The 26,409-nt window shown below is 47.2% G+C and overlaps 1 protein-coding gene across 4 annotated transcripts in view; it reads left to right on the plus strand.

Annotated features, from left to right (window-relative positions):
• Positions 1 to 26,409, plus strand: part of LOC142583454 (uncharacterized) — a 718,432-nt gene that overhangs the window by 600,803 nt on the left and 91,220 nt on the right. Inside the window, exons 3-4 of one of the 4 annotated variants that reach the window (XR_012828635.1) lie at positions 22,633 to 22,746; positions 25,878 to 25,935. The exons of 1 other annotated variant lie outside the window; for it this stretch is intronic. Coding sequence is in view for 1 of the 3 variants with exons in the window: in XM_075693925.1 (XP_075550040.1) it covers positions 25,878 to 26,014 (137 nt within the window). In the remaining 2 variants the exon portion in view is untranslated. Of the gene's footprint in view, positions 1 to 22,632; positions 22,747 to 25,877; positions 26,030 to 26,409 lie in introns of those variants that run through there. 2 more of the 4 variants (XR_012828634.1, XM_075693925.1) reach the window with 2 other exon arrangements.

The raw sequence follows: 26,409 nt of genomic DNA on the forward strand, positions 1-26,409 counted from the left end.
TCTTGTGCAACGGCATAGCACGTATCTTTGAACTTACGAGCCGAAGAAAGGACAAGATCTTTGCTTTTAAAGTGAGCGAACCTCACAATTATAGGCCTACACTTTGCAGTTTGGAAAGACCCAATGCGATGTGCACGCTCAATATCACGCGGTTCGATTTGTACATCTAAATATCGTTTACAATGTGCAATAATGATTTTCTCAGAATCAGACCATCATTCTTTAGGTTTATCGGCGATACTATAAAAAACAACGTTTCTTCTAGATCTATCTTCAGCATAGTTTATCCGGGCAGAGAGGACACCTATCTGTGCCGTATTTTCAGTGCTTATCTCATGAAATCTGCCTAATTCAATTTGCTTGTCGTCAATACCAGCACAGGTGTCTCAATTTTGTCTAGCTGCGCTTTAATTTCACTGAACGTTTTATCATGATCAACTAGTTTTTTTTCAATAAACTAGCGGTTCAAGCATTACCATCTGCCCAGATTGCAGTTCTTTGAATACAATAAGAATCTCTTTGTCGGGGCCGGGGTTAGATTCGATATCACCAGCTAGCATGAGAAGTTTGAACAGCATATGCGCACAATCACACACAATGGAACAAAAGCGCCGTGGGCCCGGCAGCACTACAAGTGCACGGTGGCTACTAGGTTTTGCGTAAAGGCAATAAGAGTTCGTTGCCTGCACCAGGAAGAAGCGTGGAACGTTAGCACGGGCCATCGCTTGCCGCTGGGCCCACGAAGGGCGCGTTGCTCGGGCGTAGCTTTTTAACAAAATTCCACAATGCGCAGAATGCACAGGGGTGGTTCTGGTGTTCAGATAACTGAGGGAATGCCACAATGCTTGCAAATATTGGCGGCGAGGAGTTACGGAGTCGCCATCTATCGGAAGCGCTTCGCTGGCGTAGTATGAGGGATCGCGCGGCGCGCTCCTCATAGGTTTTGCTGTCAGCGCTCACTGAAAACACCACGTGCGAGCTCTCCCGGACATTTCTGTAAGTACTTTCGAAACGAGAGAAGTTGTTTACTGTCTAAATAACAATATTGGGCAAACTGAAAGCACACAATCGTTTACAGACGCTATCTCTTTACCGAATACGTACAGTGAACGCCACTGCGCGCGGTCGCCGCGATGGAGTCTCCCGAACCGGCTTCTTGCGTGAAAGGTAGGTAAACGCTGAGAGCAAACTATGTGAAATATGCTGTTATAGTATTTGTGTAACTAAATGGAGCGTAATAGAATGAAGCCTGAATGCAGCGATCGCACAGATTCACAGCGACCGACTGCGCGTCTGCATGCTTGTCCGCGCACTGTTTAGGTTTCGCCGCGTGCGCGTTTTCGCACCGTGCCATGAGCTTTAGGCCGCAGAATGTGAGCATTTGACAGTATACAAGCAACCATTGTTGTGTCGGCGCTATCGGAGCTGTTAAAAAATAATTTCATTGTAGAGATTTCGACGCCTACGGGGACTGTGATGTGCCGTCGCGACGATTCACTCTTTTTTTTTCTTCTAAATTCTTTGACCTTTCAATACTATTTCTCGAGTTGCGCCGCACTGTATGTTTATCGGTGTGCTGAGCGTGCGATTTCCCGCTGCTTCTTATTTGTAATCCAGTGTATTAATTCATAACACAAACATGACCATATGCCATGTTTTTTTTAAATGTGCTTCTTACCGCTGCCTTTCCACTCCACCGAACTTGCCAGTATATGTAACATCGACAAGTTGATAGACCAAACCGTCATGACATTATAGTCCTGCAGCAGACTCGGGCGAGCGTCTCAGTGCGCGTCTTCAGAACATCGCAGACCGGGCGCCGTAGCAAAAATCTTCCTCGCGTCTGTGCTTGCTGCATACCCGAGATGTAGCCAATGACTGTTTGCCGGTTTTATGTTTCGTGAGCCAAGCTTCACACAGCTTCTTGTCCTGCGGCTACGTGTGAATAAGGCTGACACCGGCCTCCGTTACGTGCGTCCGGCCCTGCGGCACCGAGCAGTAGCCTTCCATGTTGCGCGCCTTCAAAGGCAGCCGTTACCTATTGTAGTGCGTCCAAGCGTTGTAAAGGAGACACTCGAAGCGGGAATATTTCGCCACTAAATGAGGACCGCAGCATACAAGGGAATTCAAACTCGTTTTCAGCTCGCTTCGGCGCTCCCGAAGCAGCCGACGCGACCGCTATGTCCACGTGATCCCTCCTAGCACGTCACGCCGACGGTGGCGCCAGCTTTTCCAGTGGTGGAGCTCGAGGCCAATAGTCGGCGGCCGTGTACGAAGTGCGCGGACCGCGATGTGCTGTCGGTGAGCCGTTGAATTGAAGCCCAGCACGGCTCCACTGGCTCCGCCGCAATACGCCCGTAGACCGAAAGTCTTGCGCCTGGACCTAACCGGGCGACAGATTCTGGGCACGGGGCACGAAAGCTGGAAGGCTTCAGAAACTGCAAGCTCCAAAGTCCCAGGAACTGCACCAGAAAGAAGCGTGGAACGTTAGCACGGGCCATCGCTAGCTTGCAGCCGGGCGATATATATATATATATATATATATCTATATATATATATATATATATATATATATATATATATATATATATATATATATATATATATGTTTATATATGGCGGTGACGTCACATGGATCATGGCACTTAGGCCGCCCGGTACACATGCGGCATGAGGTGCTGCGTTATGCCGTATGCCGGGCCGACCCGTAGCGTAGGTGAAGCAGGAGTTAATCACTCCCTATTCTTGAGCCGATCCCGAAGATAGTGTAGCGCCGGCCCGTGCCGCGGCGAAGCGGAAGCAGACGCTAAGCACTCCCTAGAAGTTGGGCAATCCCGAAGACAGTGCAATGCCGACCCGACCCTTGGTGTAGGTGAAGCAGGCGTTAAGCCCTCCCCATTTGTGGGCTGATCCTGAACACAGTGCAATGACGGGCCGACCGGTGGCGGAGGCGATCATCATCATACTATTTATGTCCGCTGCAGGACGAAAGCCTCTCCCTGCGATCGCCAATTACAGCTGTCCTGCGCCAACCGATTCCAACTAGCACCGGCCAATTTCCTACTTTCGTCGCAGCACCTAGCCTTCGGCCGTCCTCTACTGCACTTACCTTCTGTTGGTACCCATTCTGTCACCATAATGGTCCAACGGTTATCTAATCTGCGCAATAAATGACCTGCCCAGCGCCGTTTTTTCTCTTGATGTCTATTATAATATCGTCTAACACGTTTGCTCTCTGATCGAAACCACTCTCTTTCTCTCTCCTAAAGTTATGCCTAGGATTATTCGTTCCATCGCTCTTTGAGCGGTCCTTTACTTGTTCTCAAGCTTCTTTGTCAGTGTCGAAGTCTCTGCGCCCTATGTCCGCACCGGTAAAATGCACTGATTGTATCCTTCTCAATGATAACGGTAAGCTCCCAGTCAGGAGCTCACGATGTCTGCCGTATGCGATCAAGCCTATTTTTATTCTTCTGTGAATTTTCTTCTCAGGGTCAAAGTTCCCTGTGATTAGTTGACCTAGGTAAACGTACTCCTTCACAGACTCTAGAGGCTGACTTGCGATTAAAGTCTTGTTCCTTTGCGCGGTTATTTATCATTATTTTTGTCTTCTGCCTATTAATCTTCAGCCCCACTCTTACACTCTCCCTGTTAAGGTCCTCAATCATTTGTTGTAACTCGTCTGCAGTGTTGCTGAATAGAACAATGTCATCTGCAAAGCGGAGGTTACTGAGGTATTCGGCGTCGATCCTTACTCCTAAACCTTCCAAGTTTAATAGATTGAATAATTCTTCCAAGCACGCATTGGAGAGATTGTGTCTCCATGTCTGACCCCTTTCTTTACTGGTAGCTTCCGACTTTTCTTGTGTAGAATTAACGTGGCTGTGGAATCTATGTAGACATTTTCCACGGCATTCAAGTTAGCGATCTTTAAACCATGATTGCGCAATGCCTCTATGACTGCTGGTATCTCCACTGAATCAAATGCTTTTTCGTAATCTATGAAAGCCGTATAGAGAGGCTTATTTTACTCTGCGGATTTCTGGACAACCCGATTAATGACATGGATGGGTCCCATTGTAGAGTATCCTTTCCTGAAGCCAGCCTGCTCCCTTGGTTGACTAAAGCCCAATGTTGCCCTTATTCCACTGGAGATTATTTCGGTAAATATTTGTATAATACTGGGGGTAAGCTAATGGGGCCTATAATTTTTCAGTTCTTTAACGTCGCCTTTTTTGTGGATTAGTATAATGTTTCCATTCTTCCAGTTAACTGCGACCCTTGCCGTCAATAGACAGTTTGTAGAGACAGCCGCCAGTTTTCCTAAAATTATGTCTGTTCCATCATCATCATCATCATCAGCCTGGTTACGCCCACTGCAGGGCAAAGGCCTCTCCCATACTTCTCCAACAACCCCGGTCATGTACTAATTGTGGCCATGCCGTCCCTGCAAACTTCTTAATCTCATCCGCCCACCTAACTTTCTGCCGCCCCCTGCTACGCTTCCCTTCCCTTGGGATCCAGTCCGTAACCCTTAACGACCACCGGTTATCTTCCCTCCTCATTACATGTCCTGCCCATGCCCATTTCTTTTTCTTGATTTCAACTAAGATGTCATTAACTCGCGTTTGGTCCCTCACGCAATCTGCTCTTTTCTTATCCCTTAACGTTACACCTATCATTCTTCTTTCCATAGCTCGTTGCGTCGTCCTCAATTTGAGTAGAACCCTTTTCGTAAGCCTCCAGGTTTCTGCCCCGTAGGTGAGTACTGGTAAGACACAGCTATTATATACTTTTCTCTTGAGGGATAACGGCAACATGCTGTTCATGATTTGGGAATGCCTGCCAAACGCACTCCAGCCCATTCTTATTCTTCTGATTATTTCCGTCTCATGATCCGGATCCGCCGTCACTACCTGCCCTAAGTAGATGTATTCCCTTACGACTTCCAGTGCCTCGTTGCCTATTGTAAATTGCTGTTCTCTCCCGAGACTGTTAAGCATTACTTTAGTTTTCTGCATATTAATTTTTAGACCCACTCTTCTGCTTTGCCTCTCCAGGTCAGTGAGCATGCATTGCAATTGGTCCCCTGAGTTACTAAGCAAGGCAATATCATCAGCGAATCGCAAGTTACTAAGATATTCTCCATTAACTTTTATCCCCAATTCTTGCCAATGCAGGCCTCTGAATACCTCCTGTAAACACGCTGTGAATAGCATTGAGGAGATTGTATCTCCCTGCCTGACGCCTTTCTTTATTGGGATTTTGTTGCTTTCTTTATGGAGGACTACGGTGGCTGTGGAGCCGCTATAGATATCTTTCAGTATTTTCGCATATGGCTGGCCCATACCTTGATTCCGTAATGCCTCCATGACTGCTGAGGTTTCGACACAATCGTACGCTTTCTCGAAATCAATGGAAGCTATATATAAGGGTTGGTTATATTCTGCACATTCCACTATTCTCTGATTGATAGTGTGAATATGGTCAATTGTTGAGTAGCCCTTACGGAATCCTGCCTGGTCCTTTGCTTGACAAATGTCGAAGGTGTTCCTGATTCTATTTGCGATTACCTTAGTAAATAGTTTGTAGGCAACTGACAGTAAGCTGATCTGTCTATAATTTTTCAAGTTCTTTGCGTCCCCTATTTTATGGATTAGGATTATGTTAGCGTTCTTCCAAGATTCCGGTACGCTCGAGGTCATGAGACACTGCATATACAGGGTGGCCAGTTTCTCTAGAACAATCTGCCCACCATCCTTCAACAATTCTGCTGTTACCTGGTCGTCCCCAACTGCCTTCTCCCTTTGCGTAGCTCCCAAGGCTTTTTTTACTTCTTCCGACGTTACCTGTGAGATTTCGAATTCCTCTAGGCTATTCTGTCTTCCATTATCGTCGTGGGTGAACCTGGTACTGTTTAAGTCTCTATAGAACTCCTCCGCCACTTGAACTATATCATCCATATTAGTAATGATATTGCCGGTTTTGTCTCCTAACGCATATATCTGATTCTTGCCAATTCCTAGTTTCTTCTTCACTGCTTTTAAGCTTCCCCCGTTCCCGAGAGCATGTTGAATTCTATCCATATTGTACTTCCTTATGTCAGCTGTCTTGCGCTTGCAAATTAGCTTCGAAAGTTCAGCAAGTTTTATTCTAGCTGTAGGGTTAGAGGATTTCATACATTGTCGTTTCTTGATCAGATCTTTCGTTTCCTGCGATAGCTTACTGGTATCCTGTCTAACGGAGTTACCACCGACTTCTATTGCACATTCCTTAATGATGCCCACAATATTGTCGTTCATTGCTTCAACACTAAGGTCCACTTCCTGAGTTAAAGCCGAATACTTGTTCTGTAGCTTGATCTGGAATTCCACTATTTTCCCTCCTACCGCTAACTCATTGATTGGCTTCTTATGTACCAGTTTCTTCCTTTCCTTCCTCAGGTCTAGGCTACTTCGAGTTCCTACAATCCTATGGTCACTGCAGCGCACCTTGCTGAGCACGTCCACATTTTGTATGATGCCAGGGTTAGCGCAGAGTATGGGGTCTATTTGATTTCTAGTCTCGCCGTTCTGGCTCCTCCACGTCCACTTTCGGCTATCCCGCTTGCGGAAGAAGGTATTCATTGTCCGCATATTATTCTGTTCCGCAAACTCTACTAATAACTCTCCGCTGCTATTCCGAGTGCCTATGCCATGTGCCCCCACTGCCTTGTCTCCAGCCTGCTTCTTGCCTACCTTGGCATTGAGGTCGCCCCTCAGTATAGTGTATTTTTTTTTCACTCTACCCATCGCCGATTCCACGTCTTCATAGAAGCTTTCGACTTCCTGGTCATCATGACTTACGAATGTGAATGTGAATCGGCGTAGTCTTGTACAACCTTCATTTTGTGCCTCTTATGAAGTTTCACAAGACCTGCCACCCTCTCGGTAATGCTATGGAATTCCTGTATATTACCAGCTATATTCTTATTAATCAGGAGTACGACTCCTAGTTCTCGTCTCTCCGCTAAGCCCCGGTAGCACAGGACGTGCCAGCTTTTTAGCACTGTATATACTTCTTTTGGCCTCCTAACTTCACTGATCCCCATTATGTTCCATTTACTAGCCTCTAATTCCTCCAATACACTGCTAGACTTGCCTCACTGAATAACGTTCTAGCGTTAAACGTTGCCAGGTTCAGATTCCAATGGCGGCCTGTCCGGAGCCAGGGATTTTTAGCACCCTCTGCTGTGTCGCTGGTCTGAGCGCCGCCGTGGTCAGTTGCTTCCCAGCTGCTGGGGACTGAGGGCCGGTGTTTGGTTTTTGTGTTCATATGGGAGGTAGTGGCCATGTACTGCACCAGGGTGGCCAATCCTGCTCTGGTGAGGGAGTGCGTTACCGGTTCTGGTCACCGGGATCCGGCCACACTCCAGGCCTGTTTATGCAATTTTATCAGCACGCGGATTTTCTTTTAATCCGGTGGAAAATTGCGCCGCACCGGGATTCGAACCACGGACGTCTTGCACGCGAGGCTTGTGTTCTACCTCTACGCCACCGCTGCTCGGTGAAGTACCTCTACGCCACCGCTGCTCGGCCATGGTCATGGCGTAGGTGCCGTCTTAGCCCAGCGTCAGCGTGGCCAGGATCGCGTTATAGCTTATGGGTGCCGCCTCCGAGCACCATGGGAGCGCAACTATTCCATTACGAAACGAGAATGCCTTGCTGTTGTCTGGGCGGTTGCGAAGTTCCGTCCTTACCTTTACGGTCGCCCGTTTTCCGTAGTCACTGACCATCTTTCTCTCTCCTGGCTCTCATCGCTAAAGGATCCTACAGGCCGGCTTCGTAGATGGGCTTTGAGGCTACAAGAATTTTCTTATTCCGTGGTCTAGAAGTCTGGCCGCCTGTACCAACACGCTGACAGCTTGTCGCGTTACCCTGTTGACGACCCTGACTCCTCCAATATTACCAGTGTTGCTTGCGTAGTCTCTATATCACAGCTGCTTCATTTCGCTGACGAGCAACGTCGTGACGCCTACATCAGAGCATTCGTCGACAGTTTTGAACACTCTCCGGCCTATGCCACTCAACGCCTCTACGTCCTCCGCGACGGTATTCTGTACCGTCGTAACCTTCATACGGGCGGCTCTGAGTTCCTACTTGTCATGCCTAAACACCTCCGCTCAACCGTTCTAGAGGAGCTTCACGACGCACCAACGGCATGGCACCTAGGCGCATCTCGAACCTATGACCGTGTACCTCGCCGTTTCTTCTGGCCAGGCCTTGCCCATTCCGTACGACGTTACGTCGCCGCTTGTGAACTTTGCTAACGACACAAGAATCCTTCCCAGCTACCCTCTGCTTACCTGCAGCCGCTCGACATTTGTTCCGAGCCCTTCCATCGTGTTGGCTTAGACTTTCTCGGCCCTTTTCCGGAATCTACACCAGGAAACAAGTGGGTTGCAGTCGTGGCTGACTACGCGATCCGCTACGCCGAAACCCGCGCTCTTCCGACCAGTTGCGCAACTTATGTTGAGGACTTCCTTCTACATGGTATCATTTTGATGCATGGTGCTCCGCGTCAATTGCTAACAGAATGTGGCCTTACGTTTTTGGCCAAAGTCATTGACGACATCATGCGGGCCTGCTCCATACAGCATAAATTTACCACCTCCTACCACCCTCAAACGAACGGCCTCACTGAGCGTTTGTACCGCACCCTTACAGACATGCTATCGAAACACGTTTCTGACGACCACTGTGACTCGGACCTGGCCCTACCGTAAATTACCGTTGCGTACAACTCTTCCCGGCTCGAAACTGCTGGCTTTTTCCCGTTTTACCTCTCGTATGGCCGAGAACCGATACTACTACTAGACACTGTGCTTCCGTGCACCACAGCTTCAACTAGCGCTTATGCCCGTGATGCAATCGCCCATGCTGACCATGCTCGTCAACTTGCGCGCGTTCGTCTACAAGTGTTTCAAGACAAACATAAGCAACGCTACGACCTCCGTCACCGTGATGTCCATTTTGTGCCTGGCATCCTCGAGTTGCTTTGGTCACCATCGTGTAAAGTTGGCCTTTGTGAGAAACTGCTTTCCTGTTATACAGGCTCATATCGCGTGCTCTGCCAAGTGACCGATGTCACCTATGAAATTGTTCTAGCCCCGCCCACTACGTCCTCCGCTGTGACAACCAGTGACACTGTCAACATCGCGCCACTCAAGCCCTACAACTCTCCACGCGCCTTGGATATTTAACAGCACCATGACGGCGCTTTTGCCGCCGGGCGTTAGTATTACGATATTATCGGGCGATACTCAAGAGACGAGCCGCCGCGAGAACGACGATGAAGTTGATCTGTGCCTTGGCGCGGGCCAGTGTCGGCCTGGCTGTCTGATTCCAGTGTAAATAACCTGTAAATAGCCTCTTTCGTCTTTGTCTTTCTCAACGTAACAATATTACCCTGCTTATGTTTCAGTGCATACATGACGGTTTGTCGTATGCCAAGTTTCCTTCTCACTGATTTCAGGCTGCGTCCATTTTTTACGGCTTCTTCAGTCTTTCTCGCGTTATAATTTCTAATATCACTTATTCTCGCTTTGTTGATCAGTTTTGACTGTTCCGCGAATTATACCTTATCTCTTGAGATGAACATTTTCATTCTTTGTCGTTTCTTTATTAGGTCCTTTGTTACTTGGGAGAGCTTGCCTACTGCTTGCCTTGGTGCCTTGCCTCCCACTTCAATTGATGCCTCTGAAGCCAGCCTCGTTACGGCTTCATTCATTACTTCTATTTCATCATCATCATCATCATTTCTCTGTTCTAAGGCTGTATATTTGCTTGCAAGTACCAGCCTAAATTTGTCTGCTTTTACCCTTGGTGCATCTAAGTTGACCTGTTTTTTTTCTTGACCAATTATACTCTTTCCCTGTTAAAATTGAGGTGAACCCTACCGATCTACCCTACCCTATAAATGGACTTTACCTATCGCTTCTACACCCGGCACTATGCTGGGATCGGCAGAAAGTAGGAAATCAATTTCAGGCGGAGGTGAAGGAGGCGTTCAGCACTTCCCATACGTGGGCCGATCCTGAGGATAGTGCAACGCCGGGCCGACCCGTGACGGAGGTAATGCAGGCGTTAAGTACTCCCCACCGAAGATAGTGTAATGCCGGGCCGACCCGCGGTGGAGGTGAAGCAGGCTTTAAGCACTCCACTTACGTGGGCCGATCCCGAAGATAGTGCAATACCGGCCCGACCCGCGGCAGAGGTGAAGAAAGCGTTAAGCACTCCTCATGCGTGGGCCTACCCTAAATATAGTGCAATACCGGCCCTACCTGCGGCGGAGGTGCAGCAGGCGTTAAGTACTCCCCATACGTGGGCCGATCCCGAAGGTAGTGCAATGCCCGTCTAACCCGCGGCGTAGGTGCAGCTCGTCATTAAGGGGCCCACATACACCGCTTCGCTGGTCATCCTTCTTAACAGAGTGTAAAGGCTATGAGTTTTTTATGTAAATGTGTTCATGCCATGAGGTAAACGTTGAATCTACCGACAAGAGCAAAAAGCCTAGCTTGGATTGGTTTTTCACTGTCGAAACCCACAAGGTTGACTGGCCGCTACGAGTCATTTCCTCCGAGAAGGAGACTTGTCAGCAAAGTGTTTGGTTTGTTTTTACAGGAGAAACTTAACCAGCCGAAAACTGACGACTCTTTTTTGGTAAGAGAGTGTAATGGTATCATTGCGTATATGTCAAGTAATGACGAGGGCCTCAACGCCTGTTTCAATGACATCAAAGACCGGTGCATGATACCGCGCAGGTATCACCTGTGCATTACCGCATGATACGCTGCTAGAGTGCATTGAGGACTGTGTCGACATTTATGGCTCAGTTACGTTGCAGAATGCTTCTGATGTTTAGGTAAACGGATTCGTTGAGCTGCTTGGATTACATTTGAGGTCAACGTTTGCCTGATGGCATGAACACATTTACATAAAGAAAAGCTGTGTGTGCATTGGTTCATGCAGACCACCAGTTTTAGGCGACATTTTTCTCGCTTACCATGACCGACTTATTGCTAGCCGCCTTGATAACACCCTCGTCGTAAATGTTTTCCATTTTGTTGATGGCTTCTTGTTACTTCTTGCGTGTGAAGGTCAAGGTTTTTAGCCTGCTGTTTCAGCTGGACTCTGCCTATTCAACCAGTGTTTGTTGCCACTTGCCCTGACGCATGAGCTACCGGTAGATAACTGGTTAAGGTTTTTAAATTTGCGACTTAGTATCTCTACAGATACTAAGCATTGTAAGATTTGCGGGTGGTAGTTGGAATCGGTTGGCGAAGGACAGGGTTAATTAGAGATTGCAAGGAGAGGCCTTCGTCCTGCTGATAACGATGAGGATGATGATCACTTGTGCTGGATGCACGAGCCCAGAGGGAAGAAGCCACTTTTGTCTTGTCTGTTAGCCTATTCCAAACTGGTTAAATGGGGCATTTGTAAATCTTTGCTTCACAAATGCCCTAAACAAGTCTTGCTTCCACTCTTTAACGCGCAGTCTCCAAGTGCAGGCCTCCCGCCTAACATATGCTGGGTACCCAGAGCTTCTGTTAGTTTCTGTCGCAGAAAAGATATTAAAGAAAATGAAGCTGGGAGACAAAGCACCAGCTCACAGCGCTGCCAGAAACAATAAGGCAGTCGCGGTGCTCCCTTACTTGCACAAGTTATCGCACAGCCTGAAGAAGATAGGCAGTGAAGAAGATGTTAAATTTCTTTTTTCTACCCCGGAAAAATTATCAGCGCTCTGTAGGCGTGTGAATGCTCATGCCACACGACGAAATATTTGCCATACTTACCATAGGAAGCGGTTTGCAGCATGCGCCCTGCGTGTGGTCTACACGATTCCCTTGACTTGCGGAAAGAAATACGTTGGCCAAACAGGCAGATGTTTAAATGAGCGATTGAGCGAGCATTTTTACAATGGTTATACCACCGCGCAAGGTCATCTTGGCATTCACGGCAGAGGCTGCCATTGTGACCCTGAATTTGAAAACTGCGTCGTAATTTTAACAGAGAACACCTTAGGCGTGAAATCATAGAGGCTGACAAGATACAGCGACTGGGCGACTTTTGCCTCAGCGTGCCGTCTATTGCCGTCACGAAATACGAAATAAAGCCTCTGGCTTAGATTCAATGGCGGTTCATGTGTGACGTAAGCGAAAGTTGTTTTTTCATTATTTTTGCTCATGTATATATCTGGCGATTTCGCAAATAAATATCAGTTGAAGTCAGCGCCTGTGTTGTGTTCTTCCTTCAGCCCTCGTCTTTTGCGCTGTGCAAACATGTCGATATCACATCACCAACTCGCCCACGCTTCCACCTTATCAAGTCGGCGATACCCTTTAATATGTGCGCCGCTGCATATGTTTCAAAAATCTTGTCGTCAATTTTGCGGCAGAGCCAGCACGTCCTGTATTTATGAGGCATATATGCCGGTGGGGCTCTGAACACGGGTAGCGAGGGTCTTTGTGGCTACGACCGTGCGCCCGACGGGGTTCCCGAACAATTCGCGAAGTTTTTCATTGAAAATATCTCAGTATGTTAATTTGTCTTAGTGGGTTTAGCACCACACGCGTGGAGTGCCACTCAGGTAAAAAAAAATATACTTTGGGGAAAAGAATCATTGGATCCAACCTTTTATTAGTACTGAAGCGTTGATAAAGGTTCATCCACTCTACGACGCCAGTGCCGTCCAGGCCGTAAAGCAGAGTAGAGTGGCGAGCGTGCGAAAGCGTCACGACTACAGCCGTCGGATGAGGCGTACCCGACGCTGGCGGAGCCCCATCTCCGGAGGCATTGTAGCGAGCTCGATGTAGCGACCGCTGCGGAGTTCCGGGGTGAGGACGGGGATCGCAAACCTCCACCAAAATGTTACTTGTGTAGAGACGCAAACAAAGGAACTAACTACAGTGTATTTACAAAAGCAGCGCAGCCAGAGGCCAAGGTGGAAACCAGCTTGTGCCATGCCCAGGTGGCCGTCTTCGTCTCCCTTTGAGCCATGTCTCAAACATCTGTTGTATCGCAACAATGGCTGTCTACGTGAATGGACTTCTTTTTAATGAGTTTTCCAGAATAAAGCGTGCCGTCCTGGCTCCGGGCTCTCATGGTACAGCTTCAAAACCTTTGTCACAAAACTTCCTGGCACACTCATTATCGCAGGTCAAGTCTTCGCTGCCTACCGACAAGCTGTAAACATGTTCATGAGCAGATGTGTTCACCTCTGTGATGTGGAGCCTGGAAAGAGCATTTGCTTCATGGAGCTTGTCACCGGGTGAATGGCTCAACTTGAAAGTGGTTTCCTATTTCACTGTTCCGACGCGACATCCCTTGTCCTTAGGCTGTGATAACCCGAAGAGGTAGGTTAGCGCTCGGTTGTCAGCGAGAAGCCGGAATTGCGACCCTCTATGTAGCTTCTGACATACGTAAATGTTATTACCACAGCCAGTACCTTTTTTGTATGGTCCTTTGATGTTATTGAACTATTGAGAATGTAGAAAAATAATATCCAATCCCACGCGTTGACATTCGTGCTGCTCCTTTGTGTCTCGTTGATAAAAAATGACCCCTCCACCGCGTGGTGAAGTGCCCGTCCGAAAGTCAGGTAGCACAAGATCCCACCATATAGTTTCAGCGTAGTACTTGTACGCTTTCTGGCACTCTTCACTCAATCCAATGGCTACATCCTTTTGCGTGAGCTTAGTGAGGCATCATTACTTTTCGGCCTATTACTTTTGAACGAGCGGAAATGAGAAGCGTGTCCAAGAAAAATACGGAGGAGCTGAATGTCATATGGCTCGACAATCTTCTTCATCCTTTGTACAGTTTCTTGTTTTGTTGTTTTAGATTTATGGTCAAAATTTCTTCCTAGAAAGACAACATTCGTCTGAAAGAATTCGTCATTCTTCTTCTGAATTTTGAACTTTGACTTGCTGAGGGCTTCCAATATGCACGAAAGGTGTTTTTCATGTTCTTGTCTTGTACGGGAGTATATTGTCACGTACGAGTTTGTGCCGCTGTGGACGACAGGACGTTGTGAGGTGAAGAGGAGGTTGATGTGCCTCGACGATCGGTAGATGGTGGTACCCTGACTACTGAGCTACAACCCTTCACTGTATATATTGTAAATGCATATATTTTATTTCCCCGTAACACTTTGGTGGACGTGCGGGGTACTCTGGCCACAAGCCGGCCCTGGATCTTCGCAGCGGGCGTCACATCGGTTGCGCTGTTATGGCTACTGACGCTGCCGCCGCCGCTGATGCTGCCTCCGCCGCCCAAACACCAGCAGCACTAGTGCCAACCCAGCTAGGTCACCCGGGAATCTTCACCGGCAGTGGCAAGGTCGACGTCGAAGACTGGCTGACGTCGTATGAACGATCCGGTGAGCACAACAACTGGGATGCCACACTTTTGCTCGCCAACGTGATCTTTCACTTGGGAGGAACCGCGAAGGTATGGTTCGAGACGCATGAAAACGACATTAGAAAGTGAGCCTCCTGCAAGGAAAAGCGACGCGATCTTTTCGGAAGCCCTGTGGGACGTCAAATGGAGGCAAAGAAAGAGCTAGTGTCTCGTGCCCAGACATCAACCGAATCGTACGTCGCGTATATTCAAGACGTTCTGGCTCTCTGCCGTAAAGCGGACGCGGACATGCTGGAGGCCGATAAGGTAGGACATATCTTGAAGGGCATCGCGGACGACGCGTTCAACCTACTGCTTTGCAGGAACGGTTGAGTCCATCATTAAGGAATGCCGGAATTTTGAGCAAGCGGAGAACAAACGCATCGTTCAACGCTTCGACCGAATTCGGAATACGGCTGCCACTTCCTCCTGCAACGACCCTCCGGCGTCACATTCGCCTACAACGCCAAGTCTGACGCAGGTGATCCGTCGCGAACTTGAGGCTATGACTGCAAGTTCTCACTGCCCCCATACATATGACAACATGACCATCTCGCTTATTCAACTGTTGTCCCCCAAGAAATTGCAAACATGGACATCCAGTCTGCCGTCCGCCCATGTCCCACCCCTACCGCTCCTGTCATTGTCTCTGCTGCACCTGAACAGTCGTTCCCAAATCAATATCGGAACCCCTTTGAGTGGCAAACACCGGATGACAGGCCAATTTGCTTTGCTTGCTCCCGGGTCGGTCACATCTCGCGCCACTGCCGTAGTAGCCGCATCGACCGAGACCTTCGGCCTCTGTCGCCCCTCTCTGAACCATATCACGCCGGCCTTCCACCTCGGGGAAACACCACGTTGCGTCGCCCTCACCGCAACGCCGTCAGTCCCGTTCGCCCACACGTCGTCGTCCCTCGTCCCCGTCCTACGCGGGCCGCTTCTTGCGAAACTCTGCAATGCAGCCCCCGGAGGTGCGGCTGCATTGAGGACATGGACTGCAAACCCTCTGCTGGCCTCTACTGCTCGACCGAACCTTGTTGAATTTTTTGTTGATGATGTACCCGTTCAAGCCCTCATCAATATTGGCGCTCATGTGTCAGTTATGCGATCAGATCTACGCAGCCGTCTCCGTAAATTCCTGACACCTGCCGAGTCACCTGCCGACCGATTAGCTAATGGCAGTACAACAGCCGTGATGGGAATGTACGCCACCCGTGTTACCATTGCCGGCCGTCCAGTGTTAGTCCTGTTCGCCGTACTGGCCGAGTGTCCCCACGAAGTGATTCTTGGAATCGACTTTCTGACTGCCCATTCAGCACTTATTGACTGTGTAACCGGCACCCTTCGCCCTGGATTGTCCCATTACTTTGCCGACCCGACCGACGACCACAAGTCCCGACTTCGTTCTACTGCATTTGTTCGACTGCAACCTGATGCTGCGACTTACGTCCTCATGTCGCTTTCCCCACCACTTCGAGATGGTCCTTACGTGGTGTCACCACTTTGCGACGTCCTACTGGCCCGTCAAATAGCGCCACCAAGTTCAATTGTAACTCTCGTCAATAATAAAGCGCGGCTTCCTCTTCTGAAGTTTGGTTCGTGTCTGCAAGTGCTTCCTGAGGGTGTATCTCTCGATGTGCTGTCCCCTTTGCAACACTGTGGAGTAGCTGCTCTTAAGCGCGAACTACGATTCGACACTGCGCCAGCTTCTGCCCCTCCTACTCCACGCAACGACAAGTTTACACCAATAATAGCTCCTGATTTACGACCTGATTACGCCGACGCCCTTCGCTGCATTCTCATGTTCTATGAAGAAATCTCTGATTTTGGCAATCGCCCGCTAGGTCGAACCCTTGTCGTCACTCATCCAATCCATACTGGTGACGCACCGGCGGCCCTACCGTGTGTTTGTGGCTGAACGCCAGATGATCCAAACGGAGGTGGACAAAATTATCTCCGAAGGTATTATCGAGCCTTCCTGCAGTCCATGGGCGTCACCTGTCGTCCTGGTTAAAAAGAGGGACAACACCTGGAGATATTGTATCGATTACCGTCACCTTATTAAGATTACCAAAAAGGACGTCAATCCGCTTCCGCGTATTCATGACGCGCTGGACTGCTCACACGGTGCCGGTTATTTCTCGTTGATTCATTTGCGCTCTCGCTACTGGCAACTCGCAGTGGAGGAACGAGATCGAGAAAAGACGCCTTCGTCACCCCAGATGGTCTCTACCATTTTCAAGTGACGCCTTTCGGACTGCGCAATGCCCCTGCTACCTTCGAGCGCATGACTGACTCTTTTCTGCGCGGATTCAAATGGACCACGCGCATCTGCTAATTTTATGACGTCATTGTTTTTTCACCAACGTTTGAGAGCCACCTTCCCCGACTCTCAGCTATCCTTGGTGTTTTTCGACGAGCTGGCCTTCAACTAAATTCTGCGAAATGTCATTTCGGCCACCGCCAAATACGAGTACTTGGTCACTTGAGTGACGCTGCAGGCGTCCAGTCTGATCCTGATAAAGTTCGTGCCATTGGTGAGTTTCCACTTCCACGTTCTTCTACCGATCTCCGAAGTTTCCTAGGGCTGTGTTCCTATTTCCGGCGATTTATCCAGAACTTTGCCGAAATCGCTCGTCCTCTCACAGACCTCAAAAAGGACACTACTTTATGTTGGGGACTCGACCAGGCCTGCAGCATTTTCAATGCTTATCAGTCACCTTATCAATCCACCCGTGTTGGGTCATTTTGATCTGCATGCCTACACAGAAGGTCGCACTGATGCAAGCGGCCATGGCATTGGCACTGTCTTGTCCCAACGGCAGCGGGACACCAATCGCGTGATCGCGTATGCTAGCCGTCTTCTTTCAGCACCAGAGCGCAACTACTCTATAACAGAACGTGAATGCTTGGCCCTTGTTTGGTCCATTGCTAAGTTCCACCCTTACCTGTTCGGTCGACATTTCGCCGTCATGACAGACCATCATGCCTTATGTTGGCTATCCTCACTCAGGGATCCGACAGGCCGTCTGGGCCGCTGGGCTTTACGCCTGCTAGAGTACACCTTTTCCGTGTCCTACAAATCTGGGCGCCTACAGAAAGACGCCGACTACCTTTCGCGTCATCCTATTGACCCTCCCGATGGCACCGAAACCGATACAGATACCTGCGTTTTGTCGATCTCCGACTTCTGACGCACTGCTGACGAGCAGCGTCGTGACCGACATTCGCGATCCATCATCGAATGCCTTACCTCGGAGCAACAGGACGTTTCCCTCGGTATGTTTGTTCTCCAGGACGAGACCTTATACCGACGAAATATAAGACCACATAGTTCTGAACTGCTTCTTGTCATTCCCCAGTACTTGCGCTCGACAATTCTCTCGGAGTTCCACGATGTGCCCACCGCTGGTCATTTGGATGTCTCTCGTACGTACGACCGTGTGCGGAGGCGATTTTTCTGGCCTGGGCTATATCGCTCTGTTCGAAGTTACGTCGCTGCCTGCGAACTTTGTCAATGCCGCATGAAGCCTCCATTGTCTCCCGCTGGGCACCTTCAGCCTATAGATATTTCCAGTGAGCCATTTTACCGGATCGGCCTGGACCTTCTTGGCCCATTTTCAAGTTCGTCCTTGGGCAACAAATGGGTGGCCATTGCGATGGACTATACCACGCGTTAAGCCATAATGCGGGCCCTCGCTACGAGCTGCGCAACTGATGTGGCTGATTTTCTCCTTCATGAGGTGATCCTACATCATGGTGCCCCACGTCAACTACTCACTGATAGGGCCCGCTGTTTTCTTTCTAAGCTTGTCGGCGACCTTTTTCACTCTTGCTCCACGCCCCACAAGTTCACGACGGCCTACCACCCACAGACAAACGGACTTACCGAGCGTCTCAACCGTACACTCACGGACATGCTTTCCATTTACGTGTCCGATGATCAACGGGATTGGGACTGCACCTTACCGTTCGTGACGTTCGCGTACGATTCGTCGTGTCACAATATTACTGGTTATTCTCCGTTCTATCTACTATATGGCCGTGACCGACTCCGGCCTATTGACTCGCTGCTCCCTTCCGATACACCACTACCACGTTCTATGCTCATGACGCCATTGTTCGCGTGGCCACAGCATGTCGCATTGCCTGTGACCGTCTTCTCGCGTCTCATACTAGCCAAAAGAATCGTTACGACAGTCGTCTTCGGGACGTTCATTTCAGCCCTGCGTCACTTCTCCTGCTTTGGTTACCCTCCCGTCACGTCAGCCTTTGCGAAAAACTGCTGCCGCAATACCTCGAGCCATACCGAGTTCTTCCCCAAGTCACCAGCCTCACGTATGAGATATTACTTGTGACTTCGATGTCTTCTACCCCACCAAAAACAGATATCCTACACGTTTCGCGACTAACGCCCTGTAATTCGCACACTGATTCGACACCCTAGGAAACATCGAGACGATGGTTATGCCGCCGGCGCTTAATGTCACGTACGAGTTTGTGCCGCTGTGGACGAAAGGACGTTGTGAGGTGAAGAGGAGGTCGACATGTCTCGACGATAGGTAGATGGTGGTACCCTGACTACTGAGCCACAACCCCGTAACTGTATACATTGTAAATACATATATCTTATTTCCCCGTAACAATATGATGATGTAGTCAATGTACACTTTAGCAAACTTTCCCATAAACTCATCGAGAAATGTGATTCATCATTTTCTGAAACCAAGCTCCAGAATTCTTCCAGCCGAATGGTAAATGGTTGTGCTTGTAGACATCGCAGGCGCCTGAAAGGCACTGTACTACTTGTAGTCAGCTTGCTGGGGCACCTGCTACTATTCTTACACAGGTCAACCCGAGGGAAAAAATATTGATCCTCACATTTTATTGATGATATTGTCTGTACGTGGCACGGCAAAAGGTAAAAAATAGTCTAGCGGTTTCCATCGTTCCATCGCTCCTTGCAAGGTCCTTAACTTGTTCTGAAGCTTCTTGATCAGTCTCCAAGTTTCTGCGCTGTATGGCAGCACCGGTAAAATGCACTGATTGTACCCCTTCCTTTTCAATGATAATCGTAGCTTCCAGTCAAGATCTGACAAGATCTTCCGAATGCCCTCCAAACCATTCCTATTCTTCAGTGAATTTGCTTCTCATGATCCGGGCTCCCAGTGAATAATTGACCTAGGTAAACATGTTCCTTCACAGACTCTAGAGGCTGGCTGGCGATCCTGAACTCTTGTTTCCTTGCCCGGCTATTCATGATTATCTTTCTCTTCTGCCCGTATTATTCTTCAACCCCACTCTTACACCTCCTCTGTTAAGGTCCTCAATTAGTTGTTGTAACTAGTTTCCAGTGTTGCTGAACACGACAATGTCACCTGCAAACCGAAGGTTGCTGAGATATTCGTCGTGGGTCCTTACTTCTAATCCTTCCAAGTTTAATAGCTTGAATACTTCCTCCAATCATCGAGTGAATGGTATTGGAGAGAATGTGTCTCCTTGTCGGACTTCTTTCTATATACGTATCATCCTGCTTTTCTTGTGTAGAATTAAGGTAGCTGTAGAATATCTGTAGGTATATCCCCAGATATTTACGTAAGTAGCCTGTACTGTTTGATAACCTAATGCCTCTCTCACTGCTGGCGTATCTACTGAATCAAATGCATTTTGGTAATCTATGAAAGCCATATAGAGAGGCTTATTCTACTCTGAGAATTTCTCGATAACCTGATTAACGACAGGGATGTGATACATTGTAGAGTATGCCTTCCTGAAGCGAGCCTGTTCCCTTGTTTGACTAAAGTCCAGTGTTGCCCTTATTCTATTGGAGAATAAGGACAACTTGGTGAATACCATATATAATAATGGGAGTAAGCTAATTGGCCTATAACATTTCAATTATTGATTATCTCTTTTTTGTTGACTAGTATGATGTTTGCATTCTTCCAATTTTCCGGGACCCTTGAAGTCTATAAAAACTTCGCGTCGGAGTTGGGCCTGAGCTTTAGCTAAGGCCCAACTCCGACGCGGCCTATTCAAATACATGTAAAACGCAAAAACGTTTTTCTAAGATAACCCCTGGACCGATTTTAATCAAATTTGTTGCATTTGAGAGAGAAAGTTAAATTCTAGTGACTCTTGGAACACGAATTTCGATTTTGGGCCTGAATTTTACTGCGAGAATATTCAAAAATTCAGAAGTTTAATAATATAGAAGCACGAAGTTTACAAATCCATAGCTCTGCAATAACAACAGATATAGCGGTCCTGTAAACGGCATCCATTAGGTAATTTAAAGCGGATAAATTCAATTGTCATTTTACATCTTGCGTGAATTTGTTACGTTGGTTACAAGGTTTCTGCAAAAGCTGTATTTGCGTATTACAAATTTTTTATATTCATGTGTAACATTAATTTTGTCCGCTTTAGATGTACTATTAGATGCAATTTACAGAATTCTATTACCATTTTTTGTTTTTGAGTTACAGAGTTGTAAACTTTATAGTTTAGTTCTCTGAAAATGTTTGATTTTTGCCAATTTTTATTAAAAAATTGACAACCTAACTCAGAAATTCGAAACCAGCAGTCACTAGACTAATTTTTCTTTTTAAATGCAACAAACTTCGTCAAATTTGGTGCATTGGTTGCCGAGAAAAACGAATTCTCCTTTTACATGCATTTATATAGGAGCACCCGAGCTAAAGCTTCCTCTTAAAGAGCCGCCAGTTTTTCAAGCATTATGTCTCCTCCAGATTTTGTTAAATCGACTGTTATTCCACCTTCTCCGGCCGCATTTCCCTATTTCATGTCTTGCGAGGCCCTTCCAGCCTATGGCTAGTTAAAGGAGCCTCTGCAACCTGTTCACTACTGCTTCGAATGCAGGTATCGTGGCTGGTTTGGGTACTGCACAGGTCAGTATAAAATTTTTTCGCTGCATTTACACCTTCGACATTGCTGATGGTATTACCTTGCTTATCTTTCATTGCATACGTCTTGGTTTGTCCTATGCCAAGTTTCCTTCTCACTGATTTTAGGCTCTGTCCATTTTTAACTCCTTTCTCAGTCTTTCTGACGTTATAATTTTGAATATTTCTTATTTTCTCCTTGTTGTTCAGTTTTGACACTTCCGGAAAATCTATCTTATCTCTGGGACCCTTCCTTTTTTTGTCGTTTCTTTATTAGATCCTTTGTTACTTGGAAGAGCTTGGCTACTGGTTGCCTTGGTGCCTTACCTCCCACTTCACATGCTGCCTCTGAAACCAGCCTAGTTACGGTTTCATTCATTACCTCTATGTCATCTTCTTCTCTCAGTTATAAGGCTGCATATCGTTTGCAAGTAACAACCTGAATTTGCCTGTTTTTACCCTTACTGCATCTAGGTGGGCCTGCTTCTTCTTGACCAATTTTACTCTTTCTTCAAACTGACGTGAATCGTAGCCTCCACTAGCCTATGCTCACTGCACTTTACCCTACCTAGCACTTCTACGTCTTGCACTACGCTAGGATCGGCAGAAAGGAGATATCAATTTCATTTCTTGTTTCACAATGAGGGCTTTTCCAGGTGCACTTGCTGTTGGTACGCTTCCTGAAAAAGGTGTTCATTATTCGCAGCTTATTCCTTTCCGCGAATTCTGCCGGCATCTCTCCTCTGGCGTTTATAGAATCGACGCCGTAGTTTTCAACTGCTTGTTCATCAGCGTGCATTTTCCCCACTTTTCCATTGAAGTCGCCTATTACTATAGTATACTGAGTTTGCAGTTTTCTCTTTGCTAATTCGACATCTTCATAAAACTGATCTACTTCACCATCGTCACGACTGGATGTTGGAGCGTAGGCTTGCACTACCTTGAATCTATACGTCTTAATAAGTTTGATTACGACTATTGCTACCCTTTCATTAATGCTATAGAATTCGTCAGTGTTACCCGCTATGTCCTTATGGATAAGGAATCCTACCCCGTATTGCATCTTATCTGGGAGACCTTTATACATGGCCGTTAGCCAGACCTGTATAAGCCTCACCAGTTCTTCTAATCTCACTAAGGCCAATAATATCTCAAACAATGCCTGATAGTTCCTCAAAGAGTCACGCTAAGCTAGCCTCACTCGAGTTCGGGTGTTAAAGGTTGATAGGGTCAGTTTCCATTGGCATCCTGTCCAAGTGCAGAGATTCTTAGCACCCTCTGCTGCGTTACAGGTCTGACCGCCGCCTTGGTCTGCTGCTCCGCAGCTAAGGGCCATTGGTTGATCGAATGAGTCCTTTGGGAGGCAGTGGCAGAATACTGCGCCAGGCAGGCCAGTTCCTGTTCAGGTGAGGGAGCGTCTGTTGTTGAAGCTTAGTGGACCTTTCTAATTTCGTTGTACCTGGATTAGTATAGCCGCACTCACTTTCGACATCGTTTGCCGTTGTAAGGCGCCACTACAAGCCTGAGATGTAGTACACTCGAGGAGGTGAAATTCGAGCTTACCATCCTAAGCGTAAAAAATAAAGAAAAATATATTTTTTCATACGAAGATTCGCACTACTGACTAGGGAAACCGAGCTTCCGACATAGCTCATTCAAATAATCCTGTAAGCGGCAAAACTAACTTATCACACAGAACTCCATTCCAGAGTGCCTTACATGCTTTAAAGAGCCCGTGATTTATCCGACACCTATATACTGTCATTTCTCAATAGTTCTGAAATCGTGGTTCCGGAATCTCACTTACGCTGGCGGCCATGAGCGTGGCTAGGTACTTGATATATTTTCGGCGAACTTGAACAGCAGTTAAAACGTGTGTGAAAGAGAGGAAGAAAAAGGAAAAATTTTTCAACGTTTAGCGGGAAGCCCTGAGGCCCACGGAGATACACCCGTCCACTTATTGTCGCATCTGCCTGCTTCTGGCCGTCTTTTTGCGGCCGTTTTCTGGCTGTCGTTTGCATTTACGCCGAAGCTTTCGCTCCCGGGCAAATACTAAGAGTGGCGAGACAGGCCGCCAGAACAATATGGTTCTGAGCGGCGCATAAAACAGGCAATCTTGACAGCGCCCAGGTGTCTTCGACCTTTCTGCAGGCTTGGAAAGCGCTATACCAGAGCTAATGCGAAGAACGAAATGGTGGAACGGGCCCCTTAGCGTACCGGGAACGCTCCAGACCCAGACGCTAACAAGTCAGGAATGCTATGCTTAATTTAAGCGACAACAAGACCGTCTGTGATCAGTCAGACATGGTTTGTGTACTTCGCGCGTAGAAGCAATTGGCGGCCCTGTTTGCCGCTGCGCTCGTTGTACAATTCATGGGAACACAAGCAGAAACACGCAAGAACGAATGAGCCTAAATGTATACGAAAGGAATGGCCGCAAATACGGCCGTTCTGACATGAGAACCGCCTTGAAATATAGCGCTACGGGACGGCACAACGGAAAAGAAGACAAACACAAGTTCTTATACGATGAAAATCTGTGTGTCAACTTTACAAATGGTGTCGCTACGTGCTTTTTCCTTATTCTTTGCGTGAATACTGTAAAGCCTTGTCGTCACTTTTCTCTGTTCCTTTTGTACGGAAATTTTGTATCATGAGAGAAAGCACACTTCGGCAGCGCGCCTCGTAAGTTACTTTGGATAACTTCTTCAACATTTGTAGTGTTATGAAGGGTACAGCGCTAACGTCTATTCACGTATTAGGTTCCCCGAATCCGTTTGCGAGATCTGTATAAGCGAGATCTGATAGAATATTGTGCCCTTTTATCGACTTGTACTTGTTAGTGTGCGACGACGCTGGCACGATTTTTTAAGATACACGTGTTACTTTCGTGTTATGATCAATTCCTCTTAAAAGCGGATCAAACATTTTTGTTCAATATAACCTTAGTTGCTCAGTCAAGGATCGACTCAAGGTTGAATATTTGGTACAATATTTTTTCTTTATTTAATATAAATGATCTTCCTGACAGTACTCATTGCGTGTTAATGCCGGTGGTACTGTTTTTTTTAGTAAAGCATGCAATAACGCTGTCACTACTGAATGTAATGCTATTCTTTGTAGCGTGTCCAAGAGGTGCAAGGATAATTATTACTTATTCATTAAAATATATTAAAATTTCTTGTTTTTATGTCACGTCAACTTAAGCTAACCTCATTACTGGGCATTCTAATCGACTCGCATTTCTTAGTGTAAGTGATAGTGGACCAATTATGGACGTCCTCCATCATACCTTGCTGGTGAAGAAGCGCACTTACACGGACACAGTGAAGACACTCAAGAAAAGATGACACTCGCTGCTTTTCTTGTGTGTCTTCACTGTGTCCGTGTCAGTGCGCTGCTTCACCAGCAAGGTATGATGATCAATTACCAACTAGGCGAACTTTCCACATTACTGGACTTCATTTGACGTTCATGTTAATGCCATCGTTATGTTTGTTAACCGTATTGCTCGCATTACAAATCTCTCAGCCTTTGACATTCGGGCACAGCTTAAAAGCACTTTAGCAGGGAAGAAGTTTGGGCGTGTTGGTGGGATACATGCAAACTGGGATACGTAGCGCAAGAATGACACAAAAATTTGAAGCAGGAACACGGGACGAGCGCTTAAAAGCATCCTAATTTTTTTTCTCATCATACACATTTTCTTTCTTTAATTCGCTTACATATTCAGTCATACTAATAATGGCATCATATCATGGGGGAATACATTTCAACATAATCTTTCACCACTTCAGGTTTTGCAACATCCCACTATTCAGATTATTTTTTGCAGTTCTCTCAATGGCAGCGCCAATACCCTGCTTCGCTGCAACGATACCTTAACTGTTAATAACTTGTTTTGTTTTAGTCTGTGTTACTGTGAAATCAACTTTCTAATAATTTTATTCATTCTGAGTATACTAAGTGCACTTAGATTTCTGCTAATAATTTTTTTTTATTCGAAAGGTTTATAATATTCTGTCTTTGCCATAATTGAGAGTAGCTGTAAGCAACAAGTGGCTACCGGCTAAGCAGATTGGTTGGAGTAATTACGACAATTACTTAAAACCATATCGCAACCATGCCCGGCGCGCCGGACACTGCTGACCTGGTCACGCAGCGTGGCGCCATCTCTGGAAGGAGGCGGCGCAAGACCCACGCCGCAAAACTCACGGACTGCTGACGTTAAAAAGAACACAGCAAACCCTGTCTCAGCGCCAAAAGATGACAGTCAAGTGTACGGGGCACTGTATCTGCCTTTTGAACGTTAGCTATTGGAAATGATAAATAAAACTTCAGCTTAGTAGAAGTTACAGCTTGACTCATATTGTGAACAAACTTTAGGAACAACTCGGAAACTATTTTTTTGTAACTTGTTTGGGCAGTAACTCTGGCCGGGAGCCAGAGTTTTCTTTTGTTTTGACTACTCGCCCATGTGATATCGTTTTGTTCACGCAACGATGACTGGATGTTCTCGCTCCGTTCTCGTCTTCAGTGTCTGCCCTGGCCTTCGCCCTGGCCCTGGCCTACCCTGCCCTTCAGCCCTGGCTTTTGGCTCAAGGTCACTTGAAGGCGGCTGGCAACCGGCGCAAAAAGCATTTCGTGCCTAATAATTTCTGTAAATCTTCATAGTCCTCCTGTGCGATCGCATTATGGAATCATTTAGCCATGTCTCTAAAATGCAGTGTTTCCTTGCGTTGAGCCAAGAATAAGGAAAAAGTTATTTCTTCATTTCTTTATGTTTGTGCTTCTTTTGTGGTGAACTCCTACGCGTCGCGGCTTAACACCTTTACATTTCGTGCTTCTCTGCCGGCTACGCAGGCGTGAATGCTACACTTCATTTCACAAGCTGTTTTGTGGAAGGTAGGGGCTGCTCAGCCAATCAGGATGTATCGCATTAGAAAATTGTGTTCCTACGCGCCTGTCGTCCCTCGATAGTAATGAAAGGTGGCTCCATCTATGTTAAAAGAAGTATACTAATAAATACATTGTTGCGGCAAAAAAAAGAAAAATAAACACTTGGGAGG

The sequence above is a fragment of the Dermacentor variabilis genome, chromosome 5 (genome assembly GCF_050947875.1).
Source record: "Dermacentor variabilis isolate Ectoservices chromosome 5, ASM5094787v1, whole genome shotgun sequence".
Lineage (NCBI taxonomy): Eukaryota > Metazoa > Arthropoda > Arachnida > Ixodida > Ixodidae > Dermacentor > Dermacentor variabilis.